The sequence below is a fragment of the Mercenaria mercenaria genome, chromosome 1, assembly GCF_021730395.1.
Source record: "Mercenaria mercenaria strain notata chromosome 1, MADL_Memer_1, whole genome shotgun sequence".
In the NCBI taxonomy this organism is placed as follows: Eukaryota; Metazoa; Mollusca; class Bivalvia; order Venerida; family Veneridae; genus Mercenaria; species Mercenaria mercenaria.
This window is the reverse complement of record NC_069361.1, coordinates 104797145-104812220: the sequence shown is the minus strand read 5'-3', so window position 1 is coordinate 104812220 and position 15076 is coordinate 104797145. Positions and strand designations below refer to the sequence as shown.

The 15076-nt window shown below is 35.9% G+C and overlaps 1 protein-coding gene across 2 annotated transcripts in view; it reads left to right on the top strand.

The window, feature by feature from the left end:
- The window catches only part of LOC123527690 (uncharacterized), a 30983-nt gene extending 16263 nt beyond the window's left edge, over nt 1-14720 (top strand). The window contains exons 6-7 of one of the 2 annotated variants that reach the window (XM_045307310.2): nt 1711-1770; nt 9808-14720. In XM_045307310.2, coding sequence (XP_045163245.2) covers nt 1711-1770; nt 9808-12629 — 2882 coding nt within the window. In that variant the 3' untranslated portion in view covers nt 12630-14720. The remainder of the gene's footprint in view (nt 1-1710; nt 1771-9807) is intronic. The other variant, XM_045307327.2, reaches the window with a different exon arrangement.
- The last annotated feature ends 356 nt before the right edge of the window (nt 14721-15076 follow it).

Genomic DNA, 15076 nt, shown 5'->3' with positions numbered 1-15076 from the left:
AAAATGCAAACTGGCAAAACAATATCAGACTCGGTTGAATTGAGTATGTTCATGAGAGGTAATGGAAAGTACAACACCCCTCACGTCTCTAGCAACGGCTTAAACTGAAACCATGTACGAGGAGACTTTACAGCCGCCACATTTGTCTTGTCTTTAAAATAATAACACATGGGAAATAATCTACTCATGTATTATTTGGTGACTGATGTACGCTGTGATCTCCCTTTTCCGAATCTAGAAGAGTATTTCAAATTAACTGTGTGAATTTTCTTAAAGACATCAATCCATCAAAGTTCGTTAAATTAATCCTGTTATAGAACCTAATGTACAGGAAGATACAGGTTTTAAGTGTAAAGAAACAAAGGTGTCTGATCACTTTTTTATCCAGCACAGATTGTCGACGTTAGGATAGTTATATAGGAGAGTTTGTTTTATCAATTATTTGAAATAAATATTTAAGTAATTGTACCTGCAAACGGTGCAGTAATCTGGCTAAATGCTTGATTAAGTAAATGTATGTAATGTATAATTGTTATTTCTGTACATTACCACAGTAATAATATAGATATAACAAGCAAGGGGACAAAAACAAATTTAAGAAGTAAATGGTTGATGCACACATTAATATATGTAATATATAACATACCATCATTTGATATTATTGGTGGTAGATGGTTTCTTCAATATAGCAGGTTTCAACATGCTTGGATTACCGTTACCTGTACTTTCCTGTCGTATTGGATGAACAGTGAGGTGCTTCAGCCACTCACTGCTCCAAAATAATTTCCCGCTGTATTCTGTATTTAGTAAATTTGTTTGTTTTCCCTTGTTTCCTTGTTGCTTTATTTTGTCTATGTAGTACTGTGTTACTTGTGACTTGTGACAATATAAATCAAGTCCGCCCGCTTAGCTCAGTAGGTAGAGCGTCGGTCTACGGATCGCGGGGTCGCGAGTTCGATCCTCGGGCGGGGCGTGTGTTCTCCTCGACTATTTGATAAACGAAATTGTGTCTGAAATCATTAGTCCTCCACCTCTGATTCATGTGGGGAAGTTGGCAGATACTTACGGAGAACAGGTCTGTACTGGTACAGAATCCAGGAACACTGGTTAGGTTAACTGCCCGCCGTTACATGACTGAAATACTGTTGAAAAACGGCGTTAAACCCAGAACAAACAAACAAAACAATATAAATCATTTACATATTTATACATACACTGCCGTATGGTATTGTATTAGAGTGACTTCTTTCTTAAAACGAGGCTATTCCTGTTGTAGATTATGTCTCTCATCTACTTGGGGAAACATATTGTTAATAGTTTTAGTCCCGTTCGTTTGTCCGTCCCGCTTCATTTCTGATCATTAACTGATGCACCATTTTACCTAGAACCTTCAAACTCCATAGGATGGCAAGACTTATAGAGTAGATGATACATATTGTTTTATTGGGTTATTCAATAAAAGGTCAAGGTCTTTGATAATTCAACATCTGTCATATCATCTAAGATCGGCATAATAGTTTACCCATTTCCTCAGGCAAATGACATCATAAATATTCGATGCTATTATTGTTTTAATAATTTCAGGTCAAAGTCCTGCTTGAGATAAGTTTAGAAATGTAATGTTTAAAACGAAGTTACACACGACTAACTTTTTCTTTAAACACTTGATAAACAATTGTTTTAAGTATTAACGTAATTTTAAAATTTCAGTAAACGAAATGTACGAGTCCGGATCCCGAGCATTGTCTTCAAAAATAAGACATCTAGTATGTAAGTATATATTTGTCAGAATAAGCCATATATTTCATAATGTGCTATTGGGCAGTTAACATCTAATAAGTTAAGGATTTGTTTTATCTCGTTATTCCTGTCATTTGCAGAAAAAGGGTGTAATGTTTTCCTCATGTCTGAAAATTAGTTGATGAAAGGTCATGGTTGAAATGATATTGAGACTGTGATCGATTTCCAGTAAATAAACGTTAGCATAGAGCTTGGGCCGACGCATCCAATGGAATGATTGTTTGGGATCAATTGGAGGTACCTTTAGTTTTGGAATCGGTCAGGGTCACAATGACTATGAGAGTATTTCTATGCAATTTTAATAGCATTTTAAAAAGATATTTTTACAAATGTTAGTAAATACAGTTTTCTTGGAAATTGATGTTCAGTATGCGTAACTGTAGTGTAGGTCAACGTTGCAGTTAATAAAAATAGAAAATAGTTTTTGTTCAGTAAGGAATATAATATTGTGATCAAACTTAGAATGTAGGAAGTTTGCCTGGAGACCATTTGTTAAGATGTAATTTGGTTTGCTTGAGTTCGTCTTGTGTTTTGTGTTGCGTATGTTGTCTTGCTGGTTGTTAACGTTTCTTTCCTCTTTCTCCTCACTCCCCCTATCACCCCTCCCATCCTTTCCCCTTGCATTTGCATTCCCTCTCCTTTTACAATGAGTAAGTTATCGTGCATACCTTAATTTTGGCTGCTGGATTCTTTAGGCGATGCCCGATTGTTATTTTTTCCTGTCTGCGCGTGTGAGCTTGTACGTCTGTGTGTCTTGGGTGGTGTCCTACAGGGTTGATATTTTGTTTATCCATGTAAATTAGGTGTGTGTGTGTGTGTGCGTGCGTGCGTGCGTGCGCATGTGCGTGCTGCAGCAGTTTACGTTGCAAGGTAACTGTGATTAAGGAACATAGCATTCCCTTTTTAATATTCATCCTTGTTCCACTTTCCTTTTTACCACCCCACCCCCACCATACCCTTTCTCCCCTTTTTCTATATTCTGCATAAAATCAGAATATACTTGTTGGATTTTTGAAGGAACCCGTCTATAATATTTTTCCTTTACAACTTTTTGTTGTGTGCCTACTTTGCAAATACATAGCCGTGTTTGTGGTGTTCTTTGCTTTCGAAAAATCTACCTTTTATCTTTTGATCAAAATTTTGGAAAGGAATAAGTACTTTTTAAAAACACTGATATTCCAGTGCATTTCAGAGCTATTAATATGCAAAGAATGTTTCTTCAAGGGTAAAACCTTTAAACCGTTCGGCGGGTGACACCAATTCAATGAATTTGCTTATTTCAAAGATTGATTTATTATAGTTCAGAAACTACCAAAAGTTAAGAATTAATGAGAATTATTATTAGTGAAACGTCTTTGTTTTAGTATTGCCAGCGAGACAGATATGGTCATCAGACCGCGTTTCCTGGAGAGGAGTATTGTGTTGATTTACACGGCTTTCACGTTTTAACGATTATCCGTTCAGACTTCCTAGCCTTACTAGATTCGACTATACTACGAGAGCTGTTAAAACAACGTAGACTTTGACTGTCAAAAGCTGCATATTGTGTAAAGAGCAATGTGGAATATCTCATTGTAGTTCGCAATATTTCTTTCTTTTAGTCTGGTTTTGTAACATTTTCTCTGATAGGCAAAATGCGGTAAACGATTTAATTACCATAGATACACATTTCTGGCGCATTCGCTTTTTCATCTGTTTTATTGCTAATGTTCGCACTGATAGTATACTTGCTTGCCCGAAAATATATCAAAGTTCAGCAATATTTCTGGACGACATGCACCGAGAGTATAAATGGCATTCGAGCATTTGAGGCGGAAGCAAACAACGTTTAAACTAAGTGAGATATAAGTGCTTGTCATGTATATAATGACGTCATTGACTCTCATAGATAATCAGCTAGTAATTTAATTATGTAGAATTTTAAATAAATTTATATCTTAATGAAGCAGACGCCATAACAATATTGGTTCATCTTTGTCTTTTTCTTAAAGTGGTACAAACGATTCGCACAAAATTCCTTAAAGACAGCAAAGGTGAAAAGAGAAAACAAAAAAGTAATTCGACGATAATGTCGATGTATGCCGCCTTGGATTAAAAACCTTGTATTCATAATGCGCACCTTGTCCGAGATGCTTGGCATAAGTAGTCATACTATTACTATTCAGGTATTGTTCATCAAAATTTGTTAAAGACATTTATAAATGTAAATTAATGCAAACTCAATGAAAGCATCTCGATGACGGCACGACGTCGTTTCCGTCGTTGAATTATAATAACCGTGCGCCGGGTTCGTGTAAGTGAGGAAGCGTTACTCCTGACTGTATGATCATATTAGATCAAATTTGCAGTGCAATTAGTAGAAAGATTGCGAATCATGATGATATGTTCTTTTTTTTGTTTTTATAAAATATTTCAAAGCTAGAGACAAAGTTTTCGCTATTTTTAACAGCCTTGTTTAAAATATAATATAATTTGCTATTCTTCGCTTCGTAGCATCATTATGTATCTCATAATTAGCTGGTGAGACATATTGATTTAGTGGAGTCCGCATGTCCGTCCGTTTCTATGTCATAAAGTTTGTCCACGCAATTCCTTTGATGCAACTTCGATACCACGGGTCAGGTTTACACCAAACTTTACAAAGAGTGATCACTGTTAAGCATTGATGTGCATATGATCGGTATTTTCTGTAAGCTGATGGCCCTTTGAGGTTTAAGCCACTTGTCTTATATTATTGGGCGAATCCAAACATTTCACGAGTGAACAGTGCCCTGTCTTATGGTACATATTGTCGATATATTCCAGTTCAGTGATTTTCAACAGAGTTATAGCCATTCATTTATAAAATTCCATCGATGTTTTTGTCACTTCTCTTAAATTATTGGGCGATTTTCTAATTACCCTTACAGGAGTGAATGGTGCCAAGCCTCATGGAACATAATGTCAGCATCCTCCGGTTCCTGTCATCTTCAGCAGAGTTCAGTGGCCCTTGAGTTGTTGTATTTTACTCCATCCGTATATTCACGTACATTTTCAGGTTCGGTGATTTTCAGCAGAGTTATGACCCTTTAGGTGGAATGCACCTAATTTGAAGTTACTGGGTTTCGTTTCGAAATTTTGATTAATATAAAATTCAGCATATTCCTCATAGACTGCGTTTTTTAGTTTGTTGATTTTTCTATAACTTTTTTCTCTGCAAACCTTCAAAAACGACCATTGACGTCCATTTTTGATGAACCTCGATTTCACGTCCATAAGACGATTTTTATAAATCATTCTGTTCATTCTACAAAAATCGATCTACTTGCTACTCATCATATTTTCATTTAAAAATGTCTTTAGTGGTGTTTTTTGCCACTGACCGTTCCAAGGCGGTGCCCCACTGTGTTCCTTTGTTTGTTCGTTTTGTCCTCTTGTGTAGGCTTTGTGTGTGTATGTGTTCCTTTGTTTGTTCGTTTTGTCCTCGTGTGTTGGCTTTGTGTGTGTGCACGTGTATGTGTGTGTGTGTTTGTGGTGTGCACGTCTGCGTGCTGTAGGTTTCGTTTTGGGGAGGCTGCGATTTTGGTACTTGGCATTCCCTGTTTGATATTTGTCTTTGTTTTTAAAATGGTGTATAATATATGGAGATCAGTTTAACGTAAAAGTCGATATTTACGTTAAAGTGACATCAGAGCGACAAATATGACGTTGAGTTTCGTAGAAAAAGTTTGCTTTAATCTTGTCTCATGTGAAACCCAAGCGATAGAATTTGAGAAAAAACTAACATGATGATGAAAATTTTATTTTCTATCGATTAATGGAATAAAATTATGGGGTCACCGAATTCATTTTCGCGTAAAATTACATTACGCTACCCCTACCCCCAATCCACAACATAACTATAGTTTACGTGTTTTTCTGACATATCTCTTTTCAAATCTAAGTATTTTAGACGTGAAACGAATTTTGGCACGTGAGAAAGAATGTTTTCTTTTCAAAAGAGGTATTTATAACTTTAAAACTGGCGACCGGTGCGAAATAGCTTCAATGCAGAATTTTTTACATACGCCAATGCGACCAACTTTGCGTAAAATACTGATCATGTTATTTTTTAAAATCGCTTTAAATATATTTCTTTATAATAATGATTATTTTTTCACCTTTTTCTTATTCAAAATACCAATTAACAAGTTTTCCGTTGTAATACACAGCTAAAATGAAATATTTATGCATATGCAATTGTATATTTCGAAGTTTTCACACTTGAAACATAATTATTGTAAAATATCATAGTTCAATATCATACAAGTTCAAATATTTTGTTTGTTATTTCAGACGTATGATCATTGACCTAGCCGCCCCGCCACGGGAGTAAAAGTTGTTTGAATCTTGTTTTACTTTTTATTACCCCTAACAGTCCTTAAGCACGCACGCACGCATGCACATCCCATAAGATGACCATAAGATTAGTTGCCACGGGCTTGCTCGGTAAATTACCTGCTCTACGCAGATGTTCATATTTTATACTGACGGCAGAATTAGGTTTTAAAGGTCAGAGTTTATTTTTCATTCTTTTCGATATTTTATACCACAGGCGCTATTTGAAGTAAAACATAACTTCTATAATTTCCAGAATCGTGATATAAGACATATCCTTATAAACTTCCTATGAATGTTGAAAATTCACTGTATCATTCTGAATTTTGACACCTAAGGCGCTTATTAAAATAAAAAATGAAACCTTATATATATATACACGTGCCCGTACAAATCCTAATATCTAGTAAATACGAAGGCAGGGGTTGCAAGTTTGAGCCTCCAGTCCTCCGTACAAAGTTACGATTCTTGAGTAGCACATATAGATAATGGAAACATAGAATTACAGATGTTTAACAATCAACCGCTTTGAACTACAGAGATTCTCAGCCACAACCGCTATTTTCTTTCTTTCTTTTACCCCACACGCTGAGTTCAATAGAAGGAGCGCAAAATTATGAATCGTGAGTTCGATCCCCGGGTAGGGCATGACGATTTGATAGGAGGCACGAGTCCGAAATCATTCGTCCTCCAACTCTGATTTATGTGGTGAAGTTGGAAGTTACTTGTTGAGAATACAGAATCCAGGAACACTGGCTAGCTTAACTTCCCGCCATAACGTAGAAAACAGCGCTAAACCCAAAACAAACATTTTTTTTTATTTCGTGGAATATTTAGCAGTTTTAGCAGAATGTTTACTCATAGCTGTGGTGTTTGATAGGTTTCTACTGTTAGGAAAAAAAATTACATCTCGAATATGTTTCTATTACGTGTCTAACCTTCTTTACACACATATCTGGAGAGCTAAATCCTCTTTGCAAAGGATGGTGTTTCTGTTCTAGCCAAGTTACTAAATAAATTAACCTTTTCAGAGCAACAGCCTCCGTATGACAAATATACTCTGTTTCCCGCGGGGTATTCACAGAGGATGCACTTTATTCGAAATCAGTGTGTCCGACTACTCTCCAAACAATCGAAATAGTTCCCAAGCGTAAAATCTGTAGTAAAGTTAAATAAATTAATAAAGTGTATTCAAACATGATGATATAAATTACCTAAGGCCTTTTAAATTTTGTAAAGTTGTATTCTATTTGTTTGCCTCTATGCTATTACATGCCATAAAATTTCATTTCTTTATGTATCCATTTTTACGCTCAGATAATACGTCACAGAAATAGTGGCCTGTGATGGCATTCTGTACAGGAAATTGTTAAAATTAAAAGGTTGAGATAATTCAAATAAAAGATTTTAATTATATTCTGTCGTTTTCTTATTTATTTCTGTAAATGTGCATCGATACCGGACTGTTCATGTATTACTATTAACTTGCGAAATAAATCATTTCAATCTTAATGTTGGATGAAATCATTGCACAGTTGTAAAAAACTCAAAATGTGTTTGTCTTTATCACAAGACATAAGAAAATATATTGAATTACGCATTTTTTATATCTGGGATAGGGGTAGAGTAATGTAATTCAGGGCAACGGAAATGCAGTGTCGATTTTGTCGCATTTTCTTAAATTGAATATAATCCAGACATTAAAATCTGAGTTCTACACTGAAATGATTTCGCCGAAGTTAGCAGAGTTTTAAAGAGTATTTTAATTTAATTGTACTAAGAAAAATAAAATAGTAGATTTATGGAAGAAAAGAGGAGATACTGAAAAAAAAAATACTCAATTGCGCTATGTTGTGATTTGGGGGTAGGGGTAGCGTGATATAATTTTACGCGAAAATGAATTCGGTGACCCCATAATTTTATTCCATTAATCGATAGCAAATAAACTTATCATCTTCATGTTAGTTTTTTTCTCAAATTCGATTGCTTGGGTTTTACATGAGGCAAAATTAAAGCAAATTTTTTATTCGAAACTCAACGTCATATTTGTCGCTCTGGCGTCACTTTAACGTAAATATCGACTTTCACGTTAAAATGATCTCCATAACTTATTCACCATTTTAAAGACATTTTTAAATGAAAATATGATGAGTAACAAGTAAATCGATTTTTGTAGAATGAACAGAACGATTTACAAAAAACGTCTGACGGACGTGAAATCGCGGTTCATCAAAATGGACGTCAATGGTCGTTTTTGTAGGTTTGCAGAGAAAAACGTTACAGAAATATCAAAAAAGTAAAATACGCAGTCTATGAGGAATATGCGGAAACGAAACCCAGTAACTTCAAATTAGGCGCATTCCACCTTAATTAGTCTTTTTTGATGTTCTAGCTCATGTAGCCAGCCACTTTTCTATAAAATAGAACGGATTTCAACCAAATCTTACATGAGTGCTCAGTGCTAAGTCTTAAAATGTTCAGTGATGTTTATGGATTTATGGCATTTGTTAAATTTTGTGATATTTTGTCATTGTGGCAGATTTCCAGCAGTTGCATCAGTTATCAGTGCCAAGCCTACTTACACTTATCATCAGCATGTTGCGCTTCAATGGCTTAGTTGTAAATAATATTGCCGTGTCCTGATATCAAATGATTTTCAGAGGAATCTTGACCATTGATTAAAATTTTGTCAAATTATTTGATCTGTGATACTACTTCGATACCGTTGGTGGAATTCTACCAAACTTCATAGGAGTTACCACTGCCAAACCTAGTTGTATATATAGTTGAAATGATATGGTTAAATGATTCTCGCTGGAATTATGTCCTTTAATTTGTGGCATTGCATGGTAAGTGGTTGGTGACATACGTTTTTTGTGAAGAAGAAACACTCTCTAGTTTCATTACATATTGCAAGAACTTACAACTCCTTAAACAGGGTAAAATTCATACCAGTAATAATTAATTTTTAGGTTGTATACGCATTTTTATTTCAAAGGAATGTCATTTCGTACCATTTTGTACAGTAAATAGTGCGTTATTTCAACAGTCTAAGCAAATACTTATAAAATTACAGTATTTGTGGCTGAAGAATAAATACCGCATTAAAAGATAAAAATGAGGCTGAAATCAGCAAAAATATCTAAATGGATATGTGACTGCTATACATGTATTACTGTTAACTTATTAGGTAATCGATCCTACCGATTTTTGTCGCTCGAAAATTGGAATCGTTCCTCTACAGTAACATATGATGTATAAAATATATACTATCGAAATAAAAAAATATGTCCTTCCGGCATGTGCATAGAGTGCCTGACTTCGGATATTTTGGAAAAATACGCTTTCTTCTTGTGCCTTACATGCGTCCACATAACTTGTCCGAACCGCTATGTATTGCACATCAGTACAAATATGGGCAGTGTTGTTTTAATTCCAGAATCTACCTTTAAAATGATACGGAATCGATGCTTCATTTGACAAGTTCTTTTGTCTTATGTGATGAGTTGAAGTCGGATCGATTCCCGATTAAGCAGTGCCTTATTTCATATTATATACAACGATATAGGGAATATCACACTATGTGAAGAACGAAATATCCTTTATGTTTCAGTAAATAAATGTTTTCATAATATTTAATATATTTTACAGCAGTGACAAAACTCTATATGGACGGTTCTGAGCGTGATGAGGTTTATGTTGCTACAAATGCGCATGAAAATGCAAAGAAAATTTTAAACAGTACGGGTTGTTTGATACTCAGTGGACCGCCAGGAGAAGGGAAGACTATGATGGCTATCAAACTGACTACTGAAACAACCCGGAAGGATTCCTGCTTGAAACTTGGCATGCCTTCGGATTGGGATCATATAGATTTAAGCCAAGGTATCTTTAAAACGATTTTCATCGACGACATATTTGGTGCTGGTGCCTTAGATGATAAATTATTAGAAGGCTGGTCACAACGTTTGCGAGATATTGAAAAGGCCATTGAAGCAAAAGTAATAAACGTTGTCATTACAACCCGTCATTATATCCTTAAGGAGGCAAAGGAAAAATTGCGTCAGATGACACTTTTTAAGGATCAAAACATTCAACAGCTAGCATCATTTGACCTGACAGGTTCAGAAAGAGTTGCAATAATTGAAAAGCATTTATTAAAATCACATAAAGAATTAAGTTCTTGCCGTGTAGAAAACTGCAGTAAAGCATATGAGAGAGCATTCACGTTTAAACAAATCCAGTTGAAGCTACCTGACGACATCGATGAATATCTGCAGAAGAATGATTCTATCAAGGCAATGATAGGGTTTCCAGAAATCGTCACTTTATTTGTTCGCAACGAACATCTGTTCCAGATGGGGTCATTTTTCTTTGAAAACCCAGTTTTGTTTTTCAAAAAGTGTATGGAAGAGCTATTTATAGATGGGGAGAAATTCCTTGCCCTTATTCTGATTTGGACTAGACCAAACAAAGAATTACAACTGACAAAACAAAATCTAACGAATGAAATTAAAAAGACAGCTCTGAAATTCGGCATTCACTTGAAAGGAAAAGCAGTAGGAGCTCTTTTTAAATCCTTGAAATATCACGAACATGGATTTTTGAAGTTTGATCGCTCTGCTGGCACATTTTCATTCACACACAACACAGTTAAAGACATGGTAGGACTTGTTGCGGGCCAGGAATACCAAGATGCAGTTCTTGAATTTGCAGATGAACAGTTTCTTATGCAATATATAACTACAGATGTAACAAAACAGGATAGCCTTCATATCGTTGTTGACGAATATCAATTCCCTAAGCTTTTCAAAGCTATATGTAAAGTAATGAAGCAGGAAAAATTAGAACAATATTTGTTCATTGCTGTTAAGAAAAGAGATTTTGAGATACGGAACAATTTTGGTCGCTTACCGTTAGGGCCACCGTTTGTTAATGAACTAAACATTAATACGTCTGTTTTGAAACATGACTGTTTTGAGAATGATGTTTTTGTACAATTGTTTTGCAAAAGGAAGGAAGGAAGGTATTTTTTATCAAAACCAGTCGATGTATTGCCAAAGAAATGTACAATCCAGAATTGCGACATTGACTTTGGAGAGCATCTTCCAGTTTATCTTCCGTCACTTGCGCTCCTCTACAAACACACAAAACCTCTCAAAACGTTTTTGAAAATGAAATTCCCTAGGCCATTTAAGAAAGCACAATTCTTGCGCTCGACATTGGTGATAGCCTCTCAACAAGGTATGAAAGACGTCATCGAACTTTTGCTGTTACGGGGTGCTGTCGTATGTGAAGATGCTATCTATTTTGCTGCTGCAAAGGGACATTACGATTGTCTCGAATATTTGTTACAAAATTGTGACAGAAAATATATTGCTTACACTAACAGTATAAACAAAAGCAGTCCTCTAATTGCTGCAGCTAAATATGGTTATGTTCAATGTATCAAGTCCCTGCTACGTCACGGTGCAGATGTAAATTACAGAAACAAAAATAATTGGTCAGCTCTGGACAAAGCAATTTTAAGTTTACAATTTGAATCGTGTCAAATCCTGCTGGAAAATAAAGCTGCTGTGAACTACAAGACTGGGAAGTTTAAAAGAACACCACTTCATATGAATGCAGATATTGGAGGACAACAGATAACCAAGCTCTTGTTACAATACGGAGCGTCAATAACGACAAAAGATTACAGAGGACACAACCCAATACATTGTGCTGCATTTAGGGACCATACAGGGATCGTTGAAATTCTACTTAAAGCAGATGTGTCTCAGGTAACAGTGAAACGTAGGGTGTCATATGGTAGGAACTCGGTTATCAGAGGTGCAGATTTGTTTCATATTGCTGTTTTTACGAACAACGAAATGCTTGTTGACATATTGTTAAAGAACATTGTGAGTCCAAACGTTCGTGACTTTTATGGACAAACCCCGCTCCATCGAGCCATATGTGCATGTAAACAGGACAAATTTGATCTTTTATTAAAGTATAAGAACAATTCGTATTGTAGTATAATTAAGAAGCTCTTGCCCGTCTCTGACGTTCGACAAGCTGACAGACACGGATATACTCCATTACACGCTGCAGTACATAAAGGATTAACAGATATTGTAAAATTGTTATGCCCACTAGTTGACGTCAATGCACGAGACAAGTATGGAAAAACGCCATTGCATACCGCTTGTGAGCAACTTGATCTTGATATATTCAAAATTCTGATTGATGATTATAGAGCAGATTATCGCATGCGTACAAAAACCGGATTGTCAATCTTCGATATTTTAGAGAAAAAGACATCATCGAAAAGTATACGTAGAAGGTACAGGGATAGAAAACCTGTGGAGGAGCACATGATAGAGAAACCACAATATGAATCTTTCAGAAAAATTGTTGCTGCTAAAGATCCCGACTTTGCAAAGCTGAATGCAAAACCGCTGAGCGACGCACATAGTCAGCAGCTGGACTAAGGTTGCATGTAGCATGTAATAACTTGTGATGATGTATGAAAAGCTTGAAATAACATTTCATCGACATTCGTGAAAAACAACAAGGACATATATTAAACAGGGACTGCCATGTTCCAAAAACAAAGCATCCGCAAATGAAAGCCACATCACACAGACGTGCACACACACGTACGCACGCACACACGCACGCTCGCATGCGCATACAAAGCAAACACATGGGGACAAACCAAACAAATAAAGAAATACAGTCGGGCACCGCTTTAGAACGGTCAGTGGCAAAAGACGAACGGGGAGCATAAACCGGTTTATGGTGCGCACGTAACCTTAATCTTACCTCCACTATATTCCAAAGACAGGAGACAGTGTAAATGAAAGTATCCACGCCAGGTGAATCTCTAACACACGTAATAGAAACAAAAAGGCATTGCATGTAAAACGCAAAATTGCTCCTGTATGAATATTTTAAAGACAAACCTTAAGAACCACAAACGTGTGTACTCAATGCCTTTACAGAATACAGAGCAATAAGAGAAACACTCAAAGGCCCGGGGATACAGGCCAGAGGACATATATCAATTTAACTCCACCCCCACCCTCTTCCGTCAGACACAATCAAAGAGGGAAGTGTAGTGTCCAACTGCAAAAAAGGGTTGAAAAGTAAACATGCGGTATGTCTCAAAACAGTAGGGTCGTAACCTCTATTTATAAAACGTTTGATAATTACCAAATACAGTTGAAAAAAAATACGATGACCCAAGATCTTACGAAGACTTGGCATATCTGTTCTAAAAATCAGTTTTAACTCGGTTTTGATTTAAATTGATGTTTAAAACGATTAAAATTACGCTGCACAAGGAAAGTATTTCGTGAGTAAATGCTTATATACTTTCATCATCGCACCGTTATAAAAAGAAACAAAATTGATAGAAATTTTAATCATTTCGTATCATTCAGTTTTTGTTACGTTTGCGTCTATAAATTTAAAAACGGAAGAAATGATATTTGTAATCTCAATTCATTTTCTACGATAGCATCATTCTGTTTTAGTCATGAAATTATAGAAGGACAATAATGGAGCAGAACTGGGTTATGATTTGTGTTGTAATTTGTATATAATTAAGTTGCTAGGACGGACTCGTTACCCTGATGTGATAATATGTTATGTTTAAATGTTTACAATATTATACAGAAATAAATCTTAATCTTTATACTAACCTTAAACTTTTGATAACATTGACATGCGCGTTCCCAGCAACACAGGTAAAATAAATTGATAATCAAATATAAGTGTTATTGATAATGGAAAATAAAAACATGTTACCGGTAAGAGCAAGGTGAACGGAGTTCACGGATGTTTTAATGGCTCGGCGTTTAGAAAGGTATAAGTACTCTAGTATTTTTCTTACATCGAATGCACTGCTTATTGCTGTATTAATAATTCATTGTCAGTTACATTGCATACACTTGCATATATCACTGAATGTCAAAATGAGGCAAAAATGGATATTCCACTGAAAAGTCTCGTTAAATATCATCAAAAAATCGTTTTTTATTACACAAAAGTATAAACATACCACTTCCCACATGAGTAGCTTGTGTATGGTATTTTGAGATAAATATTCCTCCATTGATTAGATTTGTTCATTACTATTGTCACTTTGACGTGTTTTTGACTTGGAGCTACGACTAAGCCATTATATTATTTTCGATTATTTTGCATCCCCGAAGACAGTTTAGTGTAATGGGAGAAGCCGGGAAACAAAATACAAACAAGGAGGGAAATATTAAGACTCCATCAATTGGTCACCGCTGCCTGTTTCAGTCCATGGATGTTTAGCTTTCAACAAGGCATTACATTTGGTTTTGCTTGTAAAATATAAGGTCTAATATAGCAGCATAGAATGCCTCAACTGTGCGTCATATCAGACAAACGAAAAACAACAACTTCCTGTTTTCCATTCACTTTTTTACTGTTCACCACCTTTTTTCCCCAGTGGCAGTTCAAGGTTTGCTGTAATAAAGTTTAGTGCTTCCTGATAGTGTTCGTTGGCTTGTGTTACAAAATAAGTATCAACAGACGACAACAATAATTATTATAACAAAATATGAGATCTGTCTCTTTCTCAAATGAGGGGCCTCCGTGGCCGAGTGGTTAGAGTCGTTGACTTCAAACCATTTGCCCCTCATCGATGTGGGTTCGAAACCTCATTTGGGGCGCAGAATTCTTCACGTGAGGAAGCCATCCAGCTGGCTTACGGAAGGTCGGTGGTTCTACCCAGGTGCCCGCTCGTGATGAAATATGCACGGAGGGGCACCTGGGGTCTTCCTCCACCTTTAAAGCTGGAAAGTCGCCATATGACCTAAAATTGTGTCGGTGCGACAATAAACCCAACAAAATAAAATAAATAAAACTTTCTCAAATGTAGAGAAGAGTAAAATTATAAATG